Below are 20,515 nucleotides of genomic sequence, written 5' to 3'. Positions count from 1 at the left end.
GTGCTTCAGTGAAATGCTCTTAATAACAAGTTGTAACCCAATTTTCAATGTAAATCGAAACATAACTAAATAAGAGGTTAAAAGTGTTCGATAATATCTAATTTCACTTCCATAATCATGGCTTTCCTTTTAAAAGTATAGCCATCAGAAAAGTTTTCTTTATACTTAAGAAATATGATTAAGGATACAGAGTTGGTAAAAAAAAAAAAAAACAGTTCAGGGTCCAAGGAACCTAAACGTCAGAAGTAGAATGCAAGATGCAACACCACTCATATCTTATATATATATATAAAGTAGTAGCGTGTGTGTGTGTGTGTACAATTCTCTCACACCATTGGACCGATCATGACTAAACCTGGCATGATGACGATCTCCCACCTAAGAATGGTGTACACCATTTTTCAAGATTAAAGTCATAGCATATATATATATATATATATATATATATATATATATATATATATACACACACACACACACACACCACTGGACCGTATGATAATGATTTCCTACCTAGAGATGGTGTGCACCATTTTTCAAGGTATAGGTCGTTCATAGCTTATATATATAAATCTAGCATGATGGTCTCCTACCTAGGAATGATGCATACCGTTTTTCAAGGTCAAAGGTTAAGGTCAGGACTTTGCTGTAGGTTCGGGTACTTGCTTCCTGGGTACCCGAGTGTATAACAAAATCTCTCGCTTTGCACGGGTATCTTTGCTAGTAATCAATAATGTAAAATGCAAACTTGTTTTAGACACATTCTTCAATAACCTGAAAAAGATTGGTAGCCCCACCCTCCCCAGACTCGCACCTATTGGTTGGAAGAAGCAAAAAGCAGCAAATTGAAGCATGGATCATGCATCAAAATAGCTGGCTGCTGAGTGTTTTTTGTATTCATTTCTAGAACCAGTGATGGCTAATTTATACCAAAAACAGTTGCCAATCAACATGGATGAGCCTTGATGTGAGATACGGTGTATTTGTTTTTAGCCAGCTGAACTCACTCAGGTGAATGCTGTTGCAAGCATAAGCAGAATGCAAATAATGCATTAGCATCAATGCAATACTTCCAGCTGCACTCAACAAACTAGTTTCTACTTGATCATAGTTACAACTTATATGATTTATGCGGATTGCATTGTAACCAGAAAAAAAAAAAAAAAAAAAAAAATCACAGGCCAAGATTATTGACGATCCTCTACAACAATAAAAAGAAAACAAAAAATCAATTTTTTTAAACATATCTTTTAGATGTTCCTCTAATGCCAGTAACTGAACCTGCCTCAATCCCTTTAAACAGTAAAATATTTTAGATTGTCATTAAATTTTATACAGTCACCAGAAAACAATTAATCAAGATTTCCTGAATTTCAAGCATTTTCTAGAATCAAAGTCATGTAAAAGATTTATCAAAATTGGAATAAGGATTCTAGACATAAGTTTTAGTAACACTTTCTTTTAATTTAAATATTTGTAAAGGGGTCATAAAAGTGGTACAATACTATTGTTTGTAGAATTAATTTTACCTGTCGTGGAATGGTTAGTTGGCTCGTAAGATATAGAAATTTGTGAATTATGTGAAATATTGAAAAATTGGCTAAAAACATTAATTCCTTCACTGTCAACCAGTCACTTTTCTACAAGGAGGGGGTCGCTTTTTTCGCCGATATTTTCCAAAGTCATGCACTCTTTTCGATTGACTAGCCTTAATTTAAACCTTTGCCACTTCCGGTTTGGCGATGGATGCAACAGCAAAGACGTCATGTTTTTTTTTTTTTCCTATGTTTTTTTTTCCTCCTTCGCGGTACGGGTTCGAGCCTACCTACTACCACTTTTTTTTTTTTTTGCTCAATACACACCTCCAAACATCCGGGCACCCAGGTTAGTCTATAATGATGGATAGGAGTTGTATGTAGTGAAGCGAATACGACAGATTAGAAAAGATGCAGAGTCAGTTGTGATGTCGACAGCAGCATTTGAATGTAGTAATATGTCAAGGAAGGAAACAACGTTAAAGCTAAAGATGTATCGGTTGCATTGTTGGTTTGTCTCATCACTTGCTTGGTGACAAATTAGATTCGATTAAACTGATGATAACCTTTCATTCTAAGCTGACCTTTCTCACTAATCTGCCAGATTTGACTTAAATTTAGCTGCAAGCAAACAGAAAATTAACTTTCAGGTCAGGTGCTTGTTACTTTACCGTTTTGATCAAAGTGTAATGCCTGTTTCCATCTATGTTCCTTGCTTCCAGAAATTTTTTTGATCACTCATATCCAATGTCCTGCTTTGGGGGTGCTGTAAATAAGTCAGATTTATTTTTTGGTCTATCAACAGGGTACTTGTAGTAATTTAGGCAATCTTTATCAAATGTTTGACTGTTGACCTTTCATTCCAGGCTGAATCTGACCCATTTGATTTAAACACAATAGCAAATGAACAGAAAATCGTCTTGCCACTTTATTATAATCAAAGTGTAATATCTGTTTCTATGTACCGTTTATTGGTTTTCAATTGTATATTTTTTTGCCTTGTGCAGAGGAGAGGGAACATTTTCTTTATTTTAAAAAAGTGGTACTCATGCAGAGAGTGATCCGTGCTGAAATAACGTTATCATTTACAAAGCCATTCTTAACATGGGAGGGGAGGGTGTTTTGTACCTATTCTGTACTTTAACCTTACAACTGAATAAAATAAAACATATCATAAAACTTTAATTAAACGTAGAAATACGATTTAAAAAATAGCGCGGATCACTCTCTGCATTAGCACCAAAAAAGTTAAGGCTCATAATTTAATTTATGTTTTATTTTTCAGATTTAAAAAAAAAAAAAAAAAAAAAGAAAAAAAATGAAAAAAAAAAAAAAATGAAAAAAAAAAAAAAAAAAATGGTTAGAAAGTATCTCACTCATAATGCAAGCCTCTGTATACAAGAGCTAAAACCTAATATGAAGAACTGTTACTCAGAGTACAAATCAACTTTGAAATTGAGATGTCCTCTCCTGTTCTCCTACAACCTCTTTCTCACAAAAAAGAAATTGCTTGTCTTTCTCTAGTCTATCATTATTTTCACGGTAGATGCTCAATTGAACTCTAATCTCCAATTCCTCTCTGTAAACTATTCACCACAAAAACTTATCTAGATACAACCATTGTAAAATTAAAAATAAATGCTTCTTCCTCCATGTACCTAGAGATAAACGAAGCTGCCATGAACAAAGTTTCATTCCAAAACCTGTCCGTTTGTGGAACACAATACTATGGGGTTTATTTCCAGTTGACTCGAGCATGATAGTTTTAAAGTACCATGTTCAATTACTGCCTAGATCAAACCCTGATCTACAAGCCTCAAAGTGTTTATCTTACCCGACACAAACAATTAACCTTTGTTCTTGAGTGGCTTTGGGTCTTGATAAGTGGTGACTTTTAGCAAAGTAAAACAAATGTCTTCTTTGGTGCATCGTGAATACTCTGTTCATTGCGCAATGCAAATTCTGTGTAATTTCCTCACTGAACCACATCCTCGGTTTGGTATCCAAAACAGAGCATCACTGACGATTTCATCCTTATTAGCCCTTCAGCAGTGATCAATAAATCTGGTACTTCTATCTCTGATCAATACTTAGATTCAAGGAAAGTAGCAATAGCGTGGCTTCCACATAGAGAGCTGTCTCTAGACGTTAAGAGAAGCTCTTAAATCTTTAAGTAAAAATCCAAGTGCAACTTCCATATGCAAGAACTAGGCTTCAATGAAGTCACATTTCATCTTAGTAAAAAGATTTGACCTCCAGATTGCTTTCATCTTGTCCGGTCAAACGCAGATTTTGGCGATTCACAACTCTTTGCGATTTTTCTTTTGCAATTTTACTGCCAAGTAATATGAATTCATATTTTTTTTTTTTTGTAACTATATCATATAGTTAAATTTTTAATATATGTATTTATTTAGTATTAGTATATGTATATATCTAGTATAAATATGTTCTTTAAAACGCTATTTGGTTTAGAGGTGGGTGATCATTTTACGATAAATTTATAAGAAGCTTATTCCCCACTTTAATTTTTAAACTATTCTTTTTTACCTCTTAAAATCTCAGATTGTTTACATAGGGGATTACTCCCCTAAAAAAGTAGAATCTCGATTTAAAAAAAAAAAAAAAAAAAAGAAAGTATTTTGAGAGGGGGGTGAATCAACATGAGCACAAGGATAGAATTTCATTATTTTTTTTTCTATAAAGAAAAAAAAAATACACTTTTAGAAAAACAAAACGAAAACCATTTTCAAGTTTAATGTTCCAAACGTTTGATTCATCTGAAAGTTACTAACGCTTCTAGATGATCATAACATTTTTAAAACTCCAACAGGTAACAGTAACAAGGTCGTCAAGTACACATTTAAGTCATATTGGTTTTAGATTTAAACCTTTTCTGCTCCCAAAAAATCGGTTTTCTTTTTAAGTTCCGATGTGACCGACGACATTAAACAAGGATGGTATTTTTGCACTATATTTTGCGCACATTTAAAACTAAAAATGAAAACATGCCTTTCTTAGTAGATCCATATCCAGAGAATTTTAGTACTTACGATGGAGTCAGTCTTGAGTATCTACAGAAAATTCAGAGTCAGTCCCAGAAAGGACCAAAATAGTTTACGATATGAAAACTGTGAGAAAAAAAAATGTAAAAAGGCAAACGACACTAAGCATGCGACGCGTTAGGTTAGGATCATTTTTTTTCTTTTAATTTAGATCATGAAAATAGTTTTCAAATCGTAAACTTCTTGAGCCATTTCCGGGACTGACGCTGAATTCTCCATCGATACGGACTCCATAAGTACTAAAATCTTCTATATTTTATTACAAGTAGTTTTCGCTTTAGAATAAGCAGAAAAAAAAATAAATTAAAAAAAAAAAATCAACGTTTAATTAGATTTTTTTATTTTTTTTATTTTTTATTTTTACGAGAGTACCCAGCATAGTATGAACATCCCACCCCCAACCTCCCCATGTTAAGAACAACTTTCGGAATAAACACCCCCCAACCTCGAAAGCCGTTTTTAACATGGGGAGGTTGGGGGGATGTTTATACTACGCTGGGTACTGTAAAAAAAAAAAAAAACAAAAACAAAAATACCCACAGATTTTAAAAATTAGATATTTTTCTTCTGTTGCGTCAATTGGATTCATTGTTGATTAATTTTTTTTTTTTTTTTTTTTTTTTTTTTTTTTAGCATTTTTAAAGCGAACGAAACAAAAAACGGTGTGTAAAACTAAAGCAAGGTACGTTACTCTTTTACCTACCTGGATAAGCTCTTTTGTGTTTTAACTTATTTTAAAGAGTTTATTTACTTCAAAACAAAAGTAGCGTAAAGTCATTTGAGTTAGAAAGAAAAAATGGCGGTTTCGTAACAGCCAGGTTTAGCCAAGATAATCACTCCAAAATATGCGCTTGCATGTACAACAATGGCCACCACTTATAAGAAAGAATTACATTGCTTAATATCCGGAAAACTACTTACTTGCGGAAAATTTAAATGCGATATTCGTTTTCAGCACCCATCAGAAAACAAGTTTTTAAAGGTAGGTCCTACCAGGCCACAATTACGTAATAAACACCTCCCCTAAAAAAATTACCAGACCCCAAAAAAGGGTGGCCACAAAGTGGGTGCTCATGTTACGTAAAATATAAACTATAATTTTGTCATATCTTGGAAACTACTTGTTTTCTGGAATTTTAAACGTTATTTTCGTTTTCAGCACGCCGAAAACCTGTAGTAGTGGTAATTTTAAAAGGATTTTTGGAAGGTGCAAAGATGCTGCACCTTTACGAAGGTCACCAATCGTGCTTTTTATTCAATTGTAAGGTTAAAGTACAGAATAGGTACAAAACACCCTCCCCATGTTAAGAATGGCTTTTTAAATAATAACGTTATTATTTCAGCACGGATCACTCTCTGCATGTGTACCTCGATTTTTAAGCGAGTATCGTGGTTGTAACGAGACCGCCATTTTTTTCTTTCTTTTGTTTTGTTGATTCTTGTTAGAAATGTCCTAAAATAGGTTTTTGAACTTTTGAGATGAGGATTGGTTATACGAATTATTTGGATTCATAGGACTACTGTTCTCATCGTAGTGTCATTTTTCACAACGTTTCGGTCGATGTAACATCCGACTTTCTTCAGATGTACCTTTAGGGGTGTCAGAAAGTTCGTGAAAATATTAAATAATTCGACCCCCTGTCTTTCCAAGCTTATAACTACTCGAAAAATGTAATTCAAGCCCTAATTATTTATTGATCTTTTATCTTCAATTTGTGATGTATAAAACTTTGGCACATAAATTATTTACTTTTTAATAGACATTTCAAAATGGAGGGGGGGGCGTGAATTAATTCGACCCCCTGTCTTTCCAAGCGGATAACTATTCGAAAAATGTAATTCAAACCCTAATTTTTTTTTCAGTTAAAGGAGCAAGGACCAATGTTTCATTAAAAAAATAAAAATACAAACAACGTGTTTTTTTTTGTTTTTTTAAAAAGGTTTTAAACTTCAGGCTTTACAGGTAAATAATTTAAAAAAAAAAAAAAAACTTTTTTTTTGTTTTAAATTAGAATATATTATTTATTGATCTTTTATCTTCAATGTGTGATACATAAAACTTTGGCACATAAATTAATTATTTACTTTTTAATAGACATTTCAAAATAAGGGGGCGTGAATTAAAAAACCAAAAAAAACCGTTTGTCTAAAATATTATATTCGGTTTATTGGAAAGAGCATAAAATTTCACACTGACCCTGAAAATATCGTAAAAATAGAATCAACAGAAAAATTGATAAATTTTTAAAGTTTAAAAATTGAAAAATACTGAACTCGTAAAATTCAATTAATTTCATTACTGTTTTTTAAAAAAAAAAAAATGTTTCTATTACTTTTTATACAACTTTAATAGTTTATTTTGGAAGTATAATCCATAAAGAAAATAAACAACACACTTTTAAAAGAGAAATTACGAGTTTTATTTTTATTTTATTCGCAGTTTGGTGTTAGGGGTGTCAAAAATTCCTACAAAAATTCTGTGTACCTTATAGAACTCGGATATCAATTGCGAATTACTTGTGACTAGGGCTATGACAACAGCATATTCTTATTGTGTTGACTCTCGAGTATATATCCGGCAGTCCGGCACAGTTAATCAACCAAGAACCACATCACTATATAAAACCATATAAGATATCAACGGATACACACTCGAGAGTCAAAACAATGAAAAGAATATGCTGTTGTCATAGCCCTACTTATGCCCTCTCTCCAGTCATGGTTGACGGAACGAGAGTATGCTTGCTACCCCCGTTTAAAATGTTGTCCAAATTCCCGAGTTCGACAGACAGTTTCACGAGTTCGACATATACACATGAAGAAGGTCGAAAGTTACATCGATCGAAACGTTTGTGAAAATTACACTTAAGATGAGAACAGTAGTCCGATGAATCTAAAAAATACAGATGTCCCAAAGTAGTTTTATAGAATCACTACCGTATCCAATCGGGTATTTTTTTTTTGGGGGGGGGGGGAGAGGGATTTTCAAAAGCACTTCACCGTGACCTTCGTAACGAAAGCCACGACTTGACTCCCCCCCCACCCCCCAACCCCTCAAAAGGGCAAACAATTTTGAAGGCCAATGTGAGACCATGGTGATTCTGTAATAATACAATAAGGTATTAGTGCACTTATTGATCCGTGCTGAAATAACGTTATTATTTTAAAAAAAGCCATTCTTAACATGGGGGAGGGGAGGGTGTTTTGTATTTATTCTAACCTTACAATTGAATTAAAAAAACATATAAAACTTTAATTAAACTTGGAAATACGATTTTAAAAAATAGCGCGGATCAGTAAGTGCACTCCTACAATAAATAATAAGGCTACACAGAAAAAAAAAAAAAAGTAGAAACCATTTCAAATAAATAAATGTGCGAGTATAGACAACTTTTTCTCACACCTGTTATATTTGCCGATTTTTTTTTTTTCACATCACCTAAAAATGTAAAAGTTTTTAAATTTGCAAAATGTCCAACACTAATTTTATTTGGTTTTTCAAATATTAAAAAGGTAAAAAATTAAACAACTTACAAGTTCTGTCGATTAGGAAGTTTTCGTTAACACTTTTTTTTTTTCGGTTTTGCGTCGAAGAAAATCAACTTTAACTTGGGAGAAGTTGTTTTCAACGCCGCGAGCGGTCAGTAATTATTGTGTCTCTCGCACGCATTTAATGTCTCTTTTGTTTTTGTGGAAAACAGCGAAAATAGACACTTTCTTCTTCTGGGGAAATTAGGTTTGTTTATTGTTGATTTGTATAATGAAAAAAAAAATCACTTTCCTTCATTCATTGGTGGTGGTAGTGTTTTTTTTTTCTTCCTCCTCCTCCTCCTCTCTTTAAGATTGGGCATTTATTAGAATAGCCAAAAATTAAATGCACAACAAACAAGTGAAGCATTCATGGTCTCCCGTGAGTGCAGCACAGTGAACGAGACATTAAAAAATGACTAAGTTCAGCATCCCCCACCCCATTAATCCTCCAAAATCCCCAGGGGACGTCAAATCCTGGTTAAAATGAACAAACGGTGCAGTTTTAGGCCTTAACATATGTAAGTTTGAGTTCTGTACCATGCAAAAAAAGAAATGTCTAAGTCCATCATTTGTCTCCTCCCCATTTAGCTCGAAAAGTCCCCAAGGCCTTATCTTTAAATTTGAGCTCAGCCAGCACCATGCAAAACTGCTAAACGGACATACACAGAAAATTTTGGACAAATATGGTAAAATAGTTCCAAAAATGGAGTGTTTTTATTAGCCCTAAAAGAGCCCCTGGAGCACACCCAAGAGTTATCGCGAAGTATAGACAGAAAAAAATTATATAGAAATCAATAAGTTACAAGTTTTCAGAAAGTTTTATAAAAATTCAAGCCATCAATATTTTTTTTAATAAGCACAAAAGTGTCAATTTTAGTCATTTTAAGGCACCCCTAGGGGAGCAATTAGTTTCCTCAGAAAATCCGTTCCGTTACTATTTTACTCATATCATGTTTAATGTTTGTGCAAAATTTTAGAAAATTCCAAGGCGTAGTTATTGAGAAAAGTGCAGACAGACGAACAGACAAGAGTGAATTTACAAGTCCACCCTCCTTTTGTCGGGGAACCAATAAATGTTACTAAAAGAAAGATAAATTACTCTTCTACCTATCTGAATAAGTTTTTTTTTGTATTTTAACTTAGTTTGAAGGTGGTCTTAGAGACATAGTCGAGCCTCAAAAATCGAGAATTATACGATAGAAAAACATCCAATAAATCTTACCAATCATACGAAAATACCAGTATGTTGTTTAATTTTTGATTTTCGCGCGATTATCGTGGTTTGACTAGGTCTCTAATGAGACATTATTTTTGGTTCCAACTCGACAGGCTTTACACTACTTCTATTTTTAATTAAAAAAACACTTTAAAATGAATTAAAACACAAAAGCTTATTTATGTAGATAGAAGAGTAACTTATTTTGCATTTGGTAGCATTTTATTGTTGTATTTTTTTATCTGTTGTAGTTTTTTATTTGTTGTATTTTTTTATTTGTTGTATTTTTTATTTGTTGTATTTTTTTATTTGTTGTATTTTTTTATTTGTTGTATTTTTTTATTTGTTGTATTTTTTATTTGTTGTATTTTTTTATCTGTTGTATTTTTTTATCTGTTGTATTTTTTATTTGTTGTATTTTTTATTTGTTGTATTTTTTTATCTGTTGTATTTTTTTATCTGTTGTATTTTTTATTTTTTGTATTTTTTTATCTGTTGTATTTTTTTATCTGTTGTATTTTTTTATCTGTTGTATTTTTTATTTGTTGTATTTTTTTATCTGTTGTATTTTTTATTTGTTGTATTTTTTTATCTGTTGTATTTTTTTATTTGTTGTATTTTTTTATTTGTTGTATTTTTTTATCTGTTGTATTTTTTTATCTGTTGTATTTTTTTATCTGTTGTATTTTTTTATCTGTTGTATTTTTTTATCTGTTGTATTTTTTTATTTGTTGTATTTTTTTATTTGTTGTATTTTTTTATTTGTTGTATTTTTTTATCTGTTGTATTTTTTTACACCTTTTTTGTTTTGTTGGCTAAGTGCCTCACAAATTTTACATGCTTAAATATTTGAATGATAGTGCTGTATAGTTAACAAGAAAAACGTGTACTCTTTTTCGATTTGTGTAGATTTTGAGTTTTGTAACTTAGTTTAAGTGTTTTTTAGATTTTGAATCGTTGACTAGAAGGCTTAAAAAATATTGATTCAAGATGGCTGTGATTCATTTGATGTGAAGATTTGATGTCGAATGTTTAAAAATTGAAACCTCCTCGACATAAATACCCCGACTGCAATATCTACAACCAGTTAACACAACTGAACTAATCAATAGCAAATAATAGAAATATTTATTTAAAAAATAAAGTAGAACAATTTTTAAAAAATTATCATTGTAAATCGGCGACAGTGCATTATAGTTAACAAAAAAGTAAAATAAAACACTAATAAAAAAGAAACAAATAACTGTTACCAAATGCAAGAAAATTTACTTTTTGTTACTTTTACTCAGTCAAGACTTCCAAAATGGCCGACAATCTTAACAGGACTTGATCACGAATTTCAGACTTAAAAAATAAAAATAGAATTGAAAATAAATTGTATTAGTGCAACTGTCAACCTAAGTCCGAGGGTGGTTGTTTTTTTATTAGCTTCTAAGCATGAAATAGACAACCAAGTGCTGGTAAAACTGTTGTTGGCTTAGCTGTGTGAAAGTGATAACAAAAGTGCAGATAATAAATCTCACAATCAGTAAACAAGTGAAAATTATACAGTTAAGTAAAAAAGATTTTCTTGCGTTTGGTAACAGTTATTTGTTGTCTTTTTTTTTCAGCCCTTTTTTATTGTTAACTATACTGCCAAATCGTTTGTAAATCTTTTGTAAATATATAGTGACCCCCCCCTCCAATCCACAATTTAAAATTTATTTTAATTACAAAATATTACACACTACATCACGAAAGAGTTCAATTCCGACGTGTGAATGTTTTTTTATAGAAAACAATCCACTCAGAATTTTTAGACAGGAGTTCATAATTGTAGCCATTTTGATTGTCCTTCGAACGCTATTTGATCCAGAAATGCAGAAATGGGAGATCATTCTACATTAAATTTATATGAAAAAGTGATTCCCACACACACTCTAATTTCTTTTTTTTTTTTTTTTTTTGCTTTCAGGCTGTTTACATGTAAAACAAGAGCCCTGCATCTTATGCCCTCTACAAAATATTCTACTTTATTTAGCTGATTACAAAGATTACTGAAAAAGTTGGCGATAAAAATAAATAAATAAAACAAAACAAAATGTTCAGATGAAAGGCTTTCTTTTTTTTTACCTAGGGGGGGGGGCATAGTTCATCAAGGTGTTAGGTAGATGGCCAGACAACATGATCAGTAATTATGGAACTTGGATAGGGCTTAATTATTTAAGAAGGTGGCTCAACAAGAATTTATTTACATTAGACTTGAAAACAACCATGTTATAGTCAGCTGGGAAGCAGCCCTATGATATTGTGATCCACAGACGGACAGTTCAAGGAAAGAAACTCTGCTAATGCAATCTACATTTAGTTTTAAGCACAGATAGAGAGTGAGGAAAATTGTTGACGATTGTTGTAGATAGAGGAGTGTTTGTTGCGAATGTTTTACAAAGGTGATCATAGATTGGAGATCAGTCGAGCACCTACCATAAAAGTAATGATAGAGCAGAGATAGACTTGCAACATCTCATCTGTGAGAAAAAGGGTGGAAAAATGGTCCTCGCCCACTAGATTTTGAAGACTGTTTTGTACCCTGCGAAGGCAAGAAAGGATACCCTTCGCATCAGTACTCTATCTTAAGACATATTTGACTCTTGCACAGTTAGAGGGTGGCGCAGACGTTCACATGAACATGTAATGTAAAATAATCACCTGCTTTCAAGCCACTGGGCGAGAATGATCACTCACTTCCAAACCAGATAGCATTTTCAAGAAAATACAAGCTTTTGTTGAAATGCAAAGACTTAACATTTTTTCTTTTATATAACTTTTGTTTTTATTTCACCTTGGATCTCCTCATTACAGCCATTTAGTTAATGAGATGACAATTCTATGATTTTATGTTTTCATAGAAATTTTCCTTTCATCAACTTGTCAGATGTGATTTCCATCCGATGCTATCAACAAAAAGTTAATTTGTATATGATAAACTTGGTCCGTTCATTTGGTAAAAAGAAATTCCATCCCCACGTTGTTACAGGTCGGACATTATACATATATATATATATATATATATATATATATATATATATATATATATATATATATATATATATAATTTTCAAATAAATATCAACAATTATTTTTATACCTACTAGGGTTTCATGCTTATGCGATCATCAGCGTAAAAAATGATAATTACTACAGGTCGGGAGATTCAAACCTAGTCACAAAGCCACCCTTGATTTTGTAGGCTACAATCTTACCTCTAGGCCACCGGCAATAAACGCAAGATGTTTTTCTAAATTCCCTAAATAGGGCTCAACTTTAATTTCGAAAGGGACTTTAAAGAAATTGTCGCTCGTTAATCTAGGACTAACGTTATGAGTGAAAAAAAGAAAAAAATAGTTAAGCCTGTGGAGTAGGTAAGAATGGGTGTGGGTGGGGGCGGCGTCACTCTACGTGGTCTCGCAAATGAGCATGCGATTTTGGGATAGTCATGGTATTCATAATATTGGCCTGTGAGATAAACACAAACAATTCTATTTATAACATGTTTTAATGTATTTTTTCAAAAAAAAAAAAAAAAAAAAAAAGAGAGAATTAACCCCCTTCTATCTCCTAAATTGATCGGTGCTATTGTAGATTAATACCTTCCACTAAGTAAACCCTTAATGGGATTCTAATTTATTTTCGAGGAAAAAATCTGGTTACTCTAAAACGCTAAAATGGCCGAGAATTGGGGGCATCATTTTACATTAAATTTACATGCGAAACTAATCCCACACTCTAAATTCTAAAATATTTTTTCTTCTTTCCGACAGGGTTTTCAGAGTGTTCACACATAATTGCCTCCAAAAAAGGAGAATCTCATTTTTTTTTTTTAAATTTGGAAGGTAGGGGTGATTCAGTGGAAGGTGTTCATTCATAAAAATGCATATTTCATATAAAAAAAATAAGAAAACAATCAAGATTACGAAAATAAAAAATCAGTTAAATGTCCTTACAAACGCTATCTGGCTCGGAAGTGAATAATCATTTTACGTTAAATTTTTATGCGAAAGTAATACTTATGAAGAATACGAACCCTGTTGAACTAATAACGTTATCATTTAGAAACCTATTCTTAACAGAGGAGAGGGGCTTTTTTTAAAACAATTTGATACTAAAAAAAAAAAAAAAAAAAAAATGAATTTAACTTGACATTCTTATCTTAAAATAGCACGGTTAGTATTCCGCATAAGCACCGCGAGACCCCCCCCCTCCCCGCTAAAATAGTGTTCCGTTTTTATTAATTTTTTTTTTTTTTTATCGCTAAGTTTTTCAAGTTGTTTACATGTAATCAAAGTAGCATCTCATTGGGGGATGAGGAGGGGGATGTAGTATACGGCGCGCGGCGCAAGGTCTCCAATAATACCAAAAGCAGAATTCCAATGTTTATTTTTGTGCTTATTCAGGTTGGCACTTATGACGGCGATTAAAAGTAAGGAAAATACAGAAAAGTCTGTATGATGTACGTACTCGTTACAGAACAAAAATGTCATATTCCAAAAATTACGTAAATCAATGAAGTAGTTTTATTTTAAAAAAAATTCCTTAAATTTTTCTGCTGGTCGCCATGGAACTCAACACCCAAGGAGTACCGGGGGTTTCTATTCCAAAAACCGTTCTTAAGGTTGGGGTGTTTATTCGTTGTAAGCATACCCAAAAACCTATAGAAGTCGACATTTCCAATGTGAACGGTGAGTTGGACTTATAAAAAAAAAAAAAAAAAAAAAAAAAAAAAAATGATATAAATTGACTTTTTTCGTTTAAAAATAAATTATTTCCATTTTTTACAACACCCGTAAAATAGAGTATTCTCCGCAAGTTTTACCCGATTTTTAACAATTTTACTACTAACCTGTACTGACTGAACGTAAGGCTAATTTTTCACTTCGACGCTTCGATTTGAATTGTATCCCTCTTAATTATTTTATCGAGTTTCAGCATGGCTGACAAAAACACTGCCACTCGCAGATTCATAAAATTTTATTTTCTTGAATTAAAATAAACGACTTGATCAAATTACGTGATTTTTTGGACTATTTTATCTTCGTTCCGTGACTGGTACATCATCACATCATAGATTTTTTTGTATTTTCTTTACTTTTAATTGGCAATTTATTTATTTATTTTTCTTATTATTATTTGCACGTGCAGTTTTATCGAAATAAAAGCGTAGTATTTGTTCTCTCCAGATAAAATGCTTTAAAGGATGGGGCGAGGGTGGGGATTAATAGGCACCACCACCTGCTTCTGGGGTAATTTGCTTTAAATTTAGCTCCCTGAACCACGTTCCATTTTTACCTTTTAAGCACGCATCATTTGCTCTTAATTTTCTGTCACCATTTTTTGTAAAAATGAATAATTTCGAAAACTTTAACGGTTTAAGTTGAACCAAATAAAACCTTGAGCATTTTCTACAGAAATCAAAATAAAGCAGGCAAAAAAAAAAAAAAAAAAATACGGCAGTGAGAGATGCAGGGGTTTCTGTTTCGTGCATTTTACCATGATGTAATCACGTGATGAAACAATTCTATATTATTATTAATAATAATAACTACTACTATTATTATTATAGCTTATTTCTGGAAGGGAAATTTCAATTAGGAGGGAAATTTTATTTTTTATTTTTAAAAGCCAATTTGCATATATTTTTCTGCAAAAATTTTGTTGACCACGGAAAAATCCAACTATCAACAATTTTTTTATTTGCAAAAGCACACGATTTAAAAAAAAATATTACTGGAATAGCTCCTTACAATTTTAGTACTTCTGCATGCAGTTTACGGACCGTGGTGAAATACTACCGTTATTATTTAGAAAGCCATTCTTATCGTGCAGAGGGTGGGTTTTGTTAACTATTCTGTACTTCCACCTAACAATTTAATAAACAAACAAAAATACTCTAAAAACTGAAAATAATACCGAAAAAATAGCACGTTTTGTAAACTGCAGAAGTACAGAAACATTTTTGATGATATAAAAAATATTTTTATTTATTTGTATTCTTTTATTTAGATTTATTTCGCAATGAGAATAAAAATGGCAAAAATAATGACACTAAACGCGCACTTTCTAACCTTATATACGGAGAAAAAAAACCTGTGGCTCATTTTTTCTTTCTTCTTTTTAATGCTTCGGAATATATCAATCTTATTTTTTTTTTTTACAATAATAAAATGGTAAAATATATTAGTTTATTTTCTTGTTTAAAAATAAATAAAGATACAGATGCATTTTTTTTTTTAAATGAAAGCGACAGAAATAAGAAACAAACATTAAAAGAGAAATTAGCGCAACCGCAACAGAAACTCCGTAATTTTTGCTGTTTTCATCTTTAGAAATAAAAACAATGTTGAATTGAAAAGAACGCAACAAAGGAATGTGGTTTAAAAATAAATATTAAAAATGTTTTATCTTACCCGAAATTTAGGGGGTTGCTTTTTTTTTTTTTAAGAGTGCGATGACGCCCGGATCCGTTCCGTGGCTTATTTAGTCTGTTGAATAACAAACGTCAATTGGCACAAACAGCAGCAGCAGCTGAGTGCGTCGATGATAACTGCCATAGCTATCAGGGCAAGACAGAATACATAGAGGGGCATTTATCGGGTTGATTATCATCTAATTCATAAAACTCTCTATGCCTGTCTGTCTGTCTCCATATTTTTCGAACTCTATCTCTACCGAAACTAAAACTCATGGAATGGCACTATGATTGGATTTTTTATGGACTATTCTTTGGCCGGTTAAAATAGTTTTTAAGGGATCAAAAAAAGGGTGCGCGCACACACACACACACACACACACACACACACACACGCGCGCGCAAATAAACGAGCCTTTATTCATTTCAATTTCCCTGCGCATTTTGCACAAAAATAAGTTCTTCCAGCAACGACATAATTTCAAATACGCCCACCCGCTTTTCTCACAATAACAAAAATAAAATGAATATATTTCTGGCGGACGTAGTTGGCGACAGTATCACGTGACACAAGCGACCAATGAGAAAATTTAGAAGATTGTCTTTTTTAACGCTTTTCCAAAAACCAAAATATCAGCAGTAGCAATCTTGTTTTTGGAGCTTAAAATGTATAAAACCGCAGCAAACAGTCTTCTAGAATCAATTCAATTAATTCAGTTCATTTCGTTCATTCATTCACTTCAGTCTTCTTCCTTTCTCCTCGCTTCGACGACACACGAGAACATGCCTCTTGTCTTCACAACATCGTTGCTGCCAAAGCCGTCAACACCATGACTACACACGCCACGCGGACACTCAAATATCACTTATGATGCACACATGCATCCATTCTGCACATTTTCTAATTAATAACAATAAATTACTTTCCTCACAAATTACTTTCCCCATGGGACTTTTAAGTAAGGCGAACTTCACCAGATAAACACAAACTTTAAAATAATCTCATTATTTTTATGCGGGACTTTAACCTTCTAAACTCCTTGATTCCATGAAGGACTTTCATCTAACATTCTAATCATAATGACTTCAAAAGAACTTTCACCGATATCGGACCTTTGTTTATTTACCTTGTTGTTTTTGTTAAAAAATAAATGTGGTGCATTTGATTTAAAATTGAGAAGGAAGTGTCATTTTGTTTTATTCTTTTTTTTATTATTTGGTTTGAGGCAAAGAGATTTAATTTTACTTAACCTTCTGCACCCCTACAAATTGGTGACACCCAAATGTGTGATGAAACACGCACTTCCTTCTACAACCCCACAGTTCCACATCACACTATTTTCCCATTTAAATTGTGACTGCAGACGTCCATCTACACTGACTCCTTGCCTACGCAAAGAGCAGAGACCGGCAATTTAAAGGCGTTCAAATCATTTTCAGGACTAAATCAAGCGAAACAAGGGCATAGATTCGTCACATTCAGAAATATCTCCAGCCACCCTATCGTTAAACATTCCGGTATTCAACTCAGCCAATATCAAATCCTGGTTCATCAAAATCCAAGCGTTATTCGACGTGAAGCGAATAACATCACAAAGGACACGATACACTTACCTGGTCGAGAAATTACCTATCAACATCATGGAGGAGGCAATAGATTTACTCGAAACTATACCAGAAGAAAACCCTTACGACCGGCTGAAGGAAACAATTCTAAAACGAACTGGTTTATCGAACGAGTTGATGCTACGCAACCTCTTTACACAGGTTGAACTTGGAGAGCGCACTCCATCGCAGTTGTAACATTACATGCACATCCTTTTGGGAGATAACAAGATGTCGGAGAACATAATGAGGAGTTTGTGGCTGGATAAACTACCAACATCAACAGTGCAAATCCTCGCACCAACGGCAGAAGGAAAAGAGCCTGACAAACTAGCGCAAATAGTGGACCGGATTCACGAGAACCTCCAGACACACCAAGTAAACTTGCTACAGCAACAGCCTATACCACGAAGAGATGAAGAGCTAGCAAAGCTAAAATCCACGGTCGAGAAGCTGTCCAAGCAATTACAGGATTTACTGAAGGCAGATCGCCGGCGTTCACATCACAACCAGTCGCCCTATAGATGAAGGAGTACAGCCGAAGTCGAAGCGTGGAATGCGACAAAGCAGGTGGACACTGTTTCTATCACAGTAAATTCGGCAGTAACGTGCGATGCTGTACCCACCCTTGTTCCTGCAGCGATTTCAGAAGACTAAATTCACATGTTCATAACAGAGTTGAAAGACGAAATGTCTTGTCTAAATTTCACACCCACCAGGAGAACAGACAGACAATCCTATATCTCAAAAGATCTTCACATCATCAAACATGTATTTGTTAGGAACGACTCAGAAAAAGCCATTTTGTCCAAATTATTTCAGTCCATACCGAGTTCTGGACAGGCAGGATAAATATTTCACTGTTTCAAAAAACGTGAAAAGAGACACGATCACGTTGGACCGACTTCAACTGGCTACATAGATGAAGATTTTCAAATCATTCCCCACTGAACCTACTGTTGTACGCCAACGCAACTACCAAAACGAAAACCGGCAGTAAAGTACACTGGCCGAAACGTTTTAAGTAATACGTTACATATTAAAAAAAAAAAAATAGAAAAAAAACAGTTTTGCATCCTTTTTTCAATCTGGGGGGGAGTATTTGTACAGTCACTCACACACACACGCGTACGCAAATAAACGTAACAGAACGAAACAGGGAAACGAGGATGCCAGCCAGTAAAGACGACGACTTGCTGGACCCTCTGTAAAAGGTCGTCTATTCTATATCCGTGACAGCCTCACAGATATAATTTTCCAATAGACATTGGCGCCAAAATAAGCGTAATCCCACCGCTGACCAGTCAGAAGATTACACCCCAATCGGATTACTTGCAAGCAGCCAATGGTACCAAGATATCCACATTTGGGGATAAATCACTGACCATCAATATCGGCTTGAGGCGAACTTTCATGTGGATTTTTACCATAGGAGCAGATTTCCTGGAGAAATTCAACTTGTCTGTGGACATGACCAACCATACATTAACAGACAACCAAACGAAATTGGTGGTTAGAGGAGTTTTCACTCGATACCAGTCAATAGGTATCAGCTCAGCCCTACCTGAGGACCCATCTATCCGTCAATTACTCCAAAAATATCCGCAACTATCTCAGCCATTCAGGGAGTGCTGAATACTACATTAAAACAACCGGACAACCAGTTCACGACACCCCCAGACGTTTAAAACCGGATAAATACCAATTGCGAAGGAAGAATTTCAGCATATGCTCCATCAGGGTATTATCCGACCCTCAAAAAGCGCATGGTTTTCTCTCTTAAAAATCGGACAGTACATCCTGGCGCCCACACAGCGATTTCATATTCAGGCACATGGAACGTTGCGTGATTAGCTTTAGAGTAGCTCTTTTTCCATGGACCAAGAAACAGAATGTGTTAGATGTTCGTAGAGTTCAAATAAAAAAAAACAGTGAGAAAATCGATACCAATACATATATACTAACTTTTGATTCCCTCACCATACCCAAAGAAGTGAAAGTTGGATATATGAAAATAAATGTAGAAATTTATATTCCAAACCCCCTCCAATGCTTCAAGTGCCAGAAGTTTGGATACCATCAAGATCGGTGCACACGATTACCAGTGTGTGGAAGATGTGGAGAAAGCGGCCCACACATTGACTGCAGAAAAGATTTCAAGTGTGCCAACTGCCTTGGAAACCATGGCGCTGGCTCTAGATATTGCGAAATATGGAAAAGAGAAAAAGAAGTGATCAAACTAAAACATATAAAGAATATATCCTACCCAGAGGCCAGGAAAATCATTGAAACTAAAACATATGCAGATGCAACTAAAAAAACTACTCCAATCAACAATCAAAATGGTCATATACATGTAACGGATACAACTGACAAGAAAATTGATGTCCTAAGCCAACTAATAAAGGAAATGAAAGAACTATTAGAAGAAATGAGGAAAATGAATAGTGCAATGTCTGCAACCAATCCAAGGATAATATTAAGTAAAGACACTACTGAACCACAAAAAGAAACAAAACTACAAACCATTTCTACAAAAACAACCGAACAACCATCAAACACATCACAAGCCAGAAAAGAATCAAAAATCCCCCCAGACAAAAAAAAACAAAAACAAACAAAAACAGGAAAAGAAAGATCCCGATCTATATCTCGAACAGGGACTCCGACAGAAAATAGATTTGAGGGATTGGAGACGATGGAAGTTGAACACAATTCCAAATGATGAACAAAATATTACAATGGAATATCAGAGGGATAAAAGCAAACCAAAATGAACTCACATTATTAATAACAAATATGAGCCCAGCACTTGTCTGTCTACAGGAGACCTTTCTGAAAGAAAATAATACCATCAACATAAAACACTACACATCTTACAACTACATTAATAAAGATACGGACAGAGCTTCTGGAGGCACATCAATACTCGTGAAGAATGAAGTCCCTCAAGGACAAATAAATATAAACACAAACTTGCAAGCAATTGCAGTTTCAGTGACTCTACATAGAACTATAACACTTTGCTCAATCTACATCCCTCCAAAAGATACAATCAACGAAACTGAGATAACTCAATTAATAAAACAACTCCCTAAACCCTTTTTTCTACTAGGAG

General features: G+C 33.6%; 2 protein-coding genes across 5 annotated transcripts in view; one reads left to right on the top strand and one right to left on the bottom strand.

Moving 5' to 3' along the window:
* Positions 1-15,888, bottom strand: part of LOC145256427 (uncharacterized) — a 126,026-nt gene extending 110,138 nt beyond the window's left edge. For 2 of the 4 annotated variants that reach the window (XM_080115313.1, XM_080115316.1), the window contains exon 1: positions 8,135-8,404. The gene's annotated coding sequence lies outside the window, so the exon portion shown is untranslated. Of the gene's footprint in view, positions 1-8,134; positions 8,405-15,790 lie in introns of those variants that run through there. The other 2 variants (XM_080115315.1, XM_080115312.1) reach the window with 2 other exon arrangements.
* Positions 4,544-17,595, top strand: LOC145256170 (uncharacterized). The gene is made up of 2 exons (XM_080114758.1): positions 4,544-4,625; positions 17,324-17,595. The coding sequence occupies exons 1-2, from the start codon at positions 4,544-4,546 to the stop codon at positions 17,593-17,595; spliced, it is 354 nt and encodes a 117-aa protein (XP_079970884.1).
* Positions 17,596-20,515: the final 2,920 nt, after the last annotated feature.

Source organism: Euprymna scolopes, chromosome 32 (assembly GCF_053919585.1).
Source record: "Euprymna scolopes isolate OS-2025 chromosome 32, ASM5391958v1, whole genome shotgun sequence".
Taxonomy (NCBI): domain Eukaryota; kingdom Metazoa; phylum Mollusca; class Cephalopoda; order Sepiida; family Sepiolidae; genus Euprymna; species Euprymna scolopes.
This window is presented reverse-complemented; position numbering and strand designations above follow the sequence as displayed.

What these genes read in the sequence shown, in the direction of transcription:
- LOC145256170 (XM_080114758.1), top strand. Translation starts at nt 4,544, where the DNA reads ATGCCTTTCTTAGTAGATCCATATCCAGAGAATTTTAGTACTTACGAT. An exon ending in GTATCTACAGAAAATTCAGA is followed by an intron (nt 4,626 to 17,323) that starts GTCAGTCCCAGA and finishes TATTCAACTCAG; the next exon opens with CCAATATCAAATCCTGGTTC.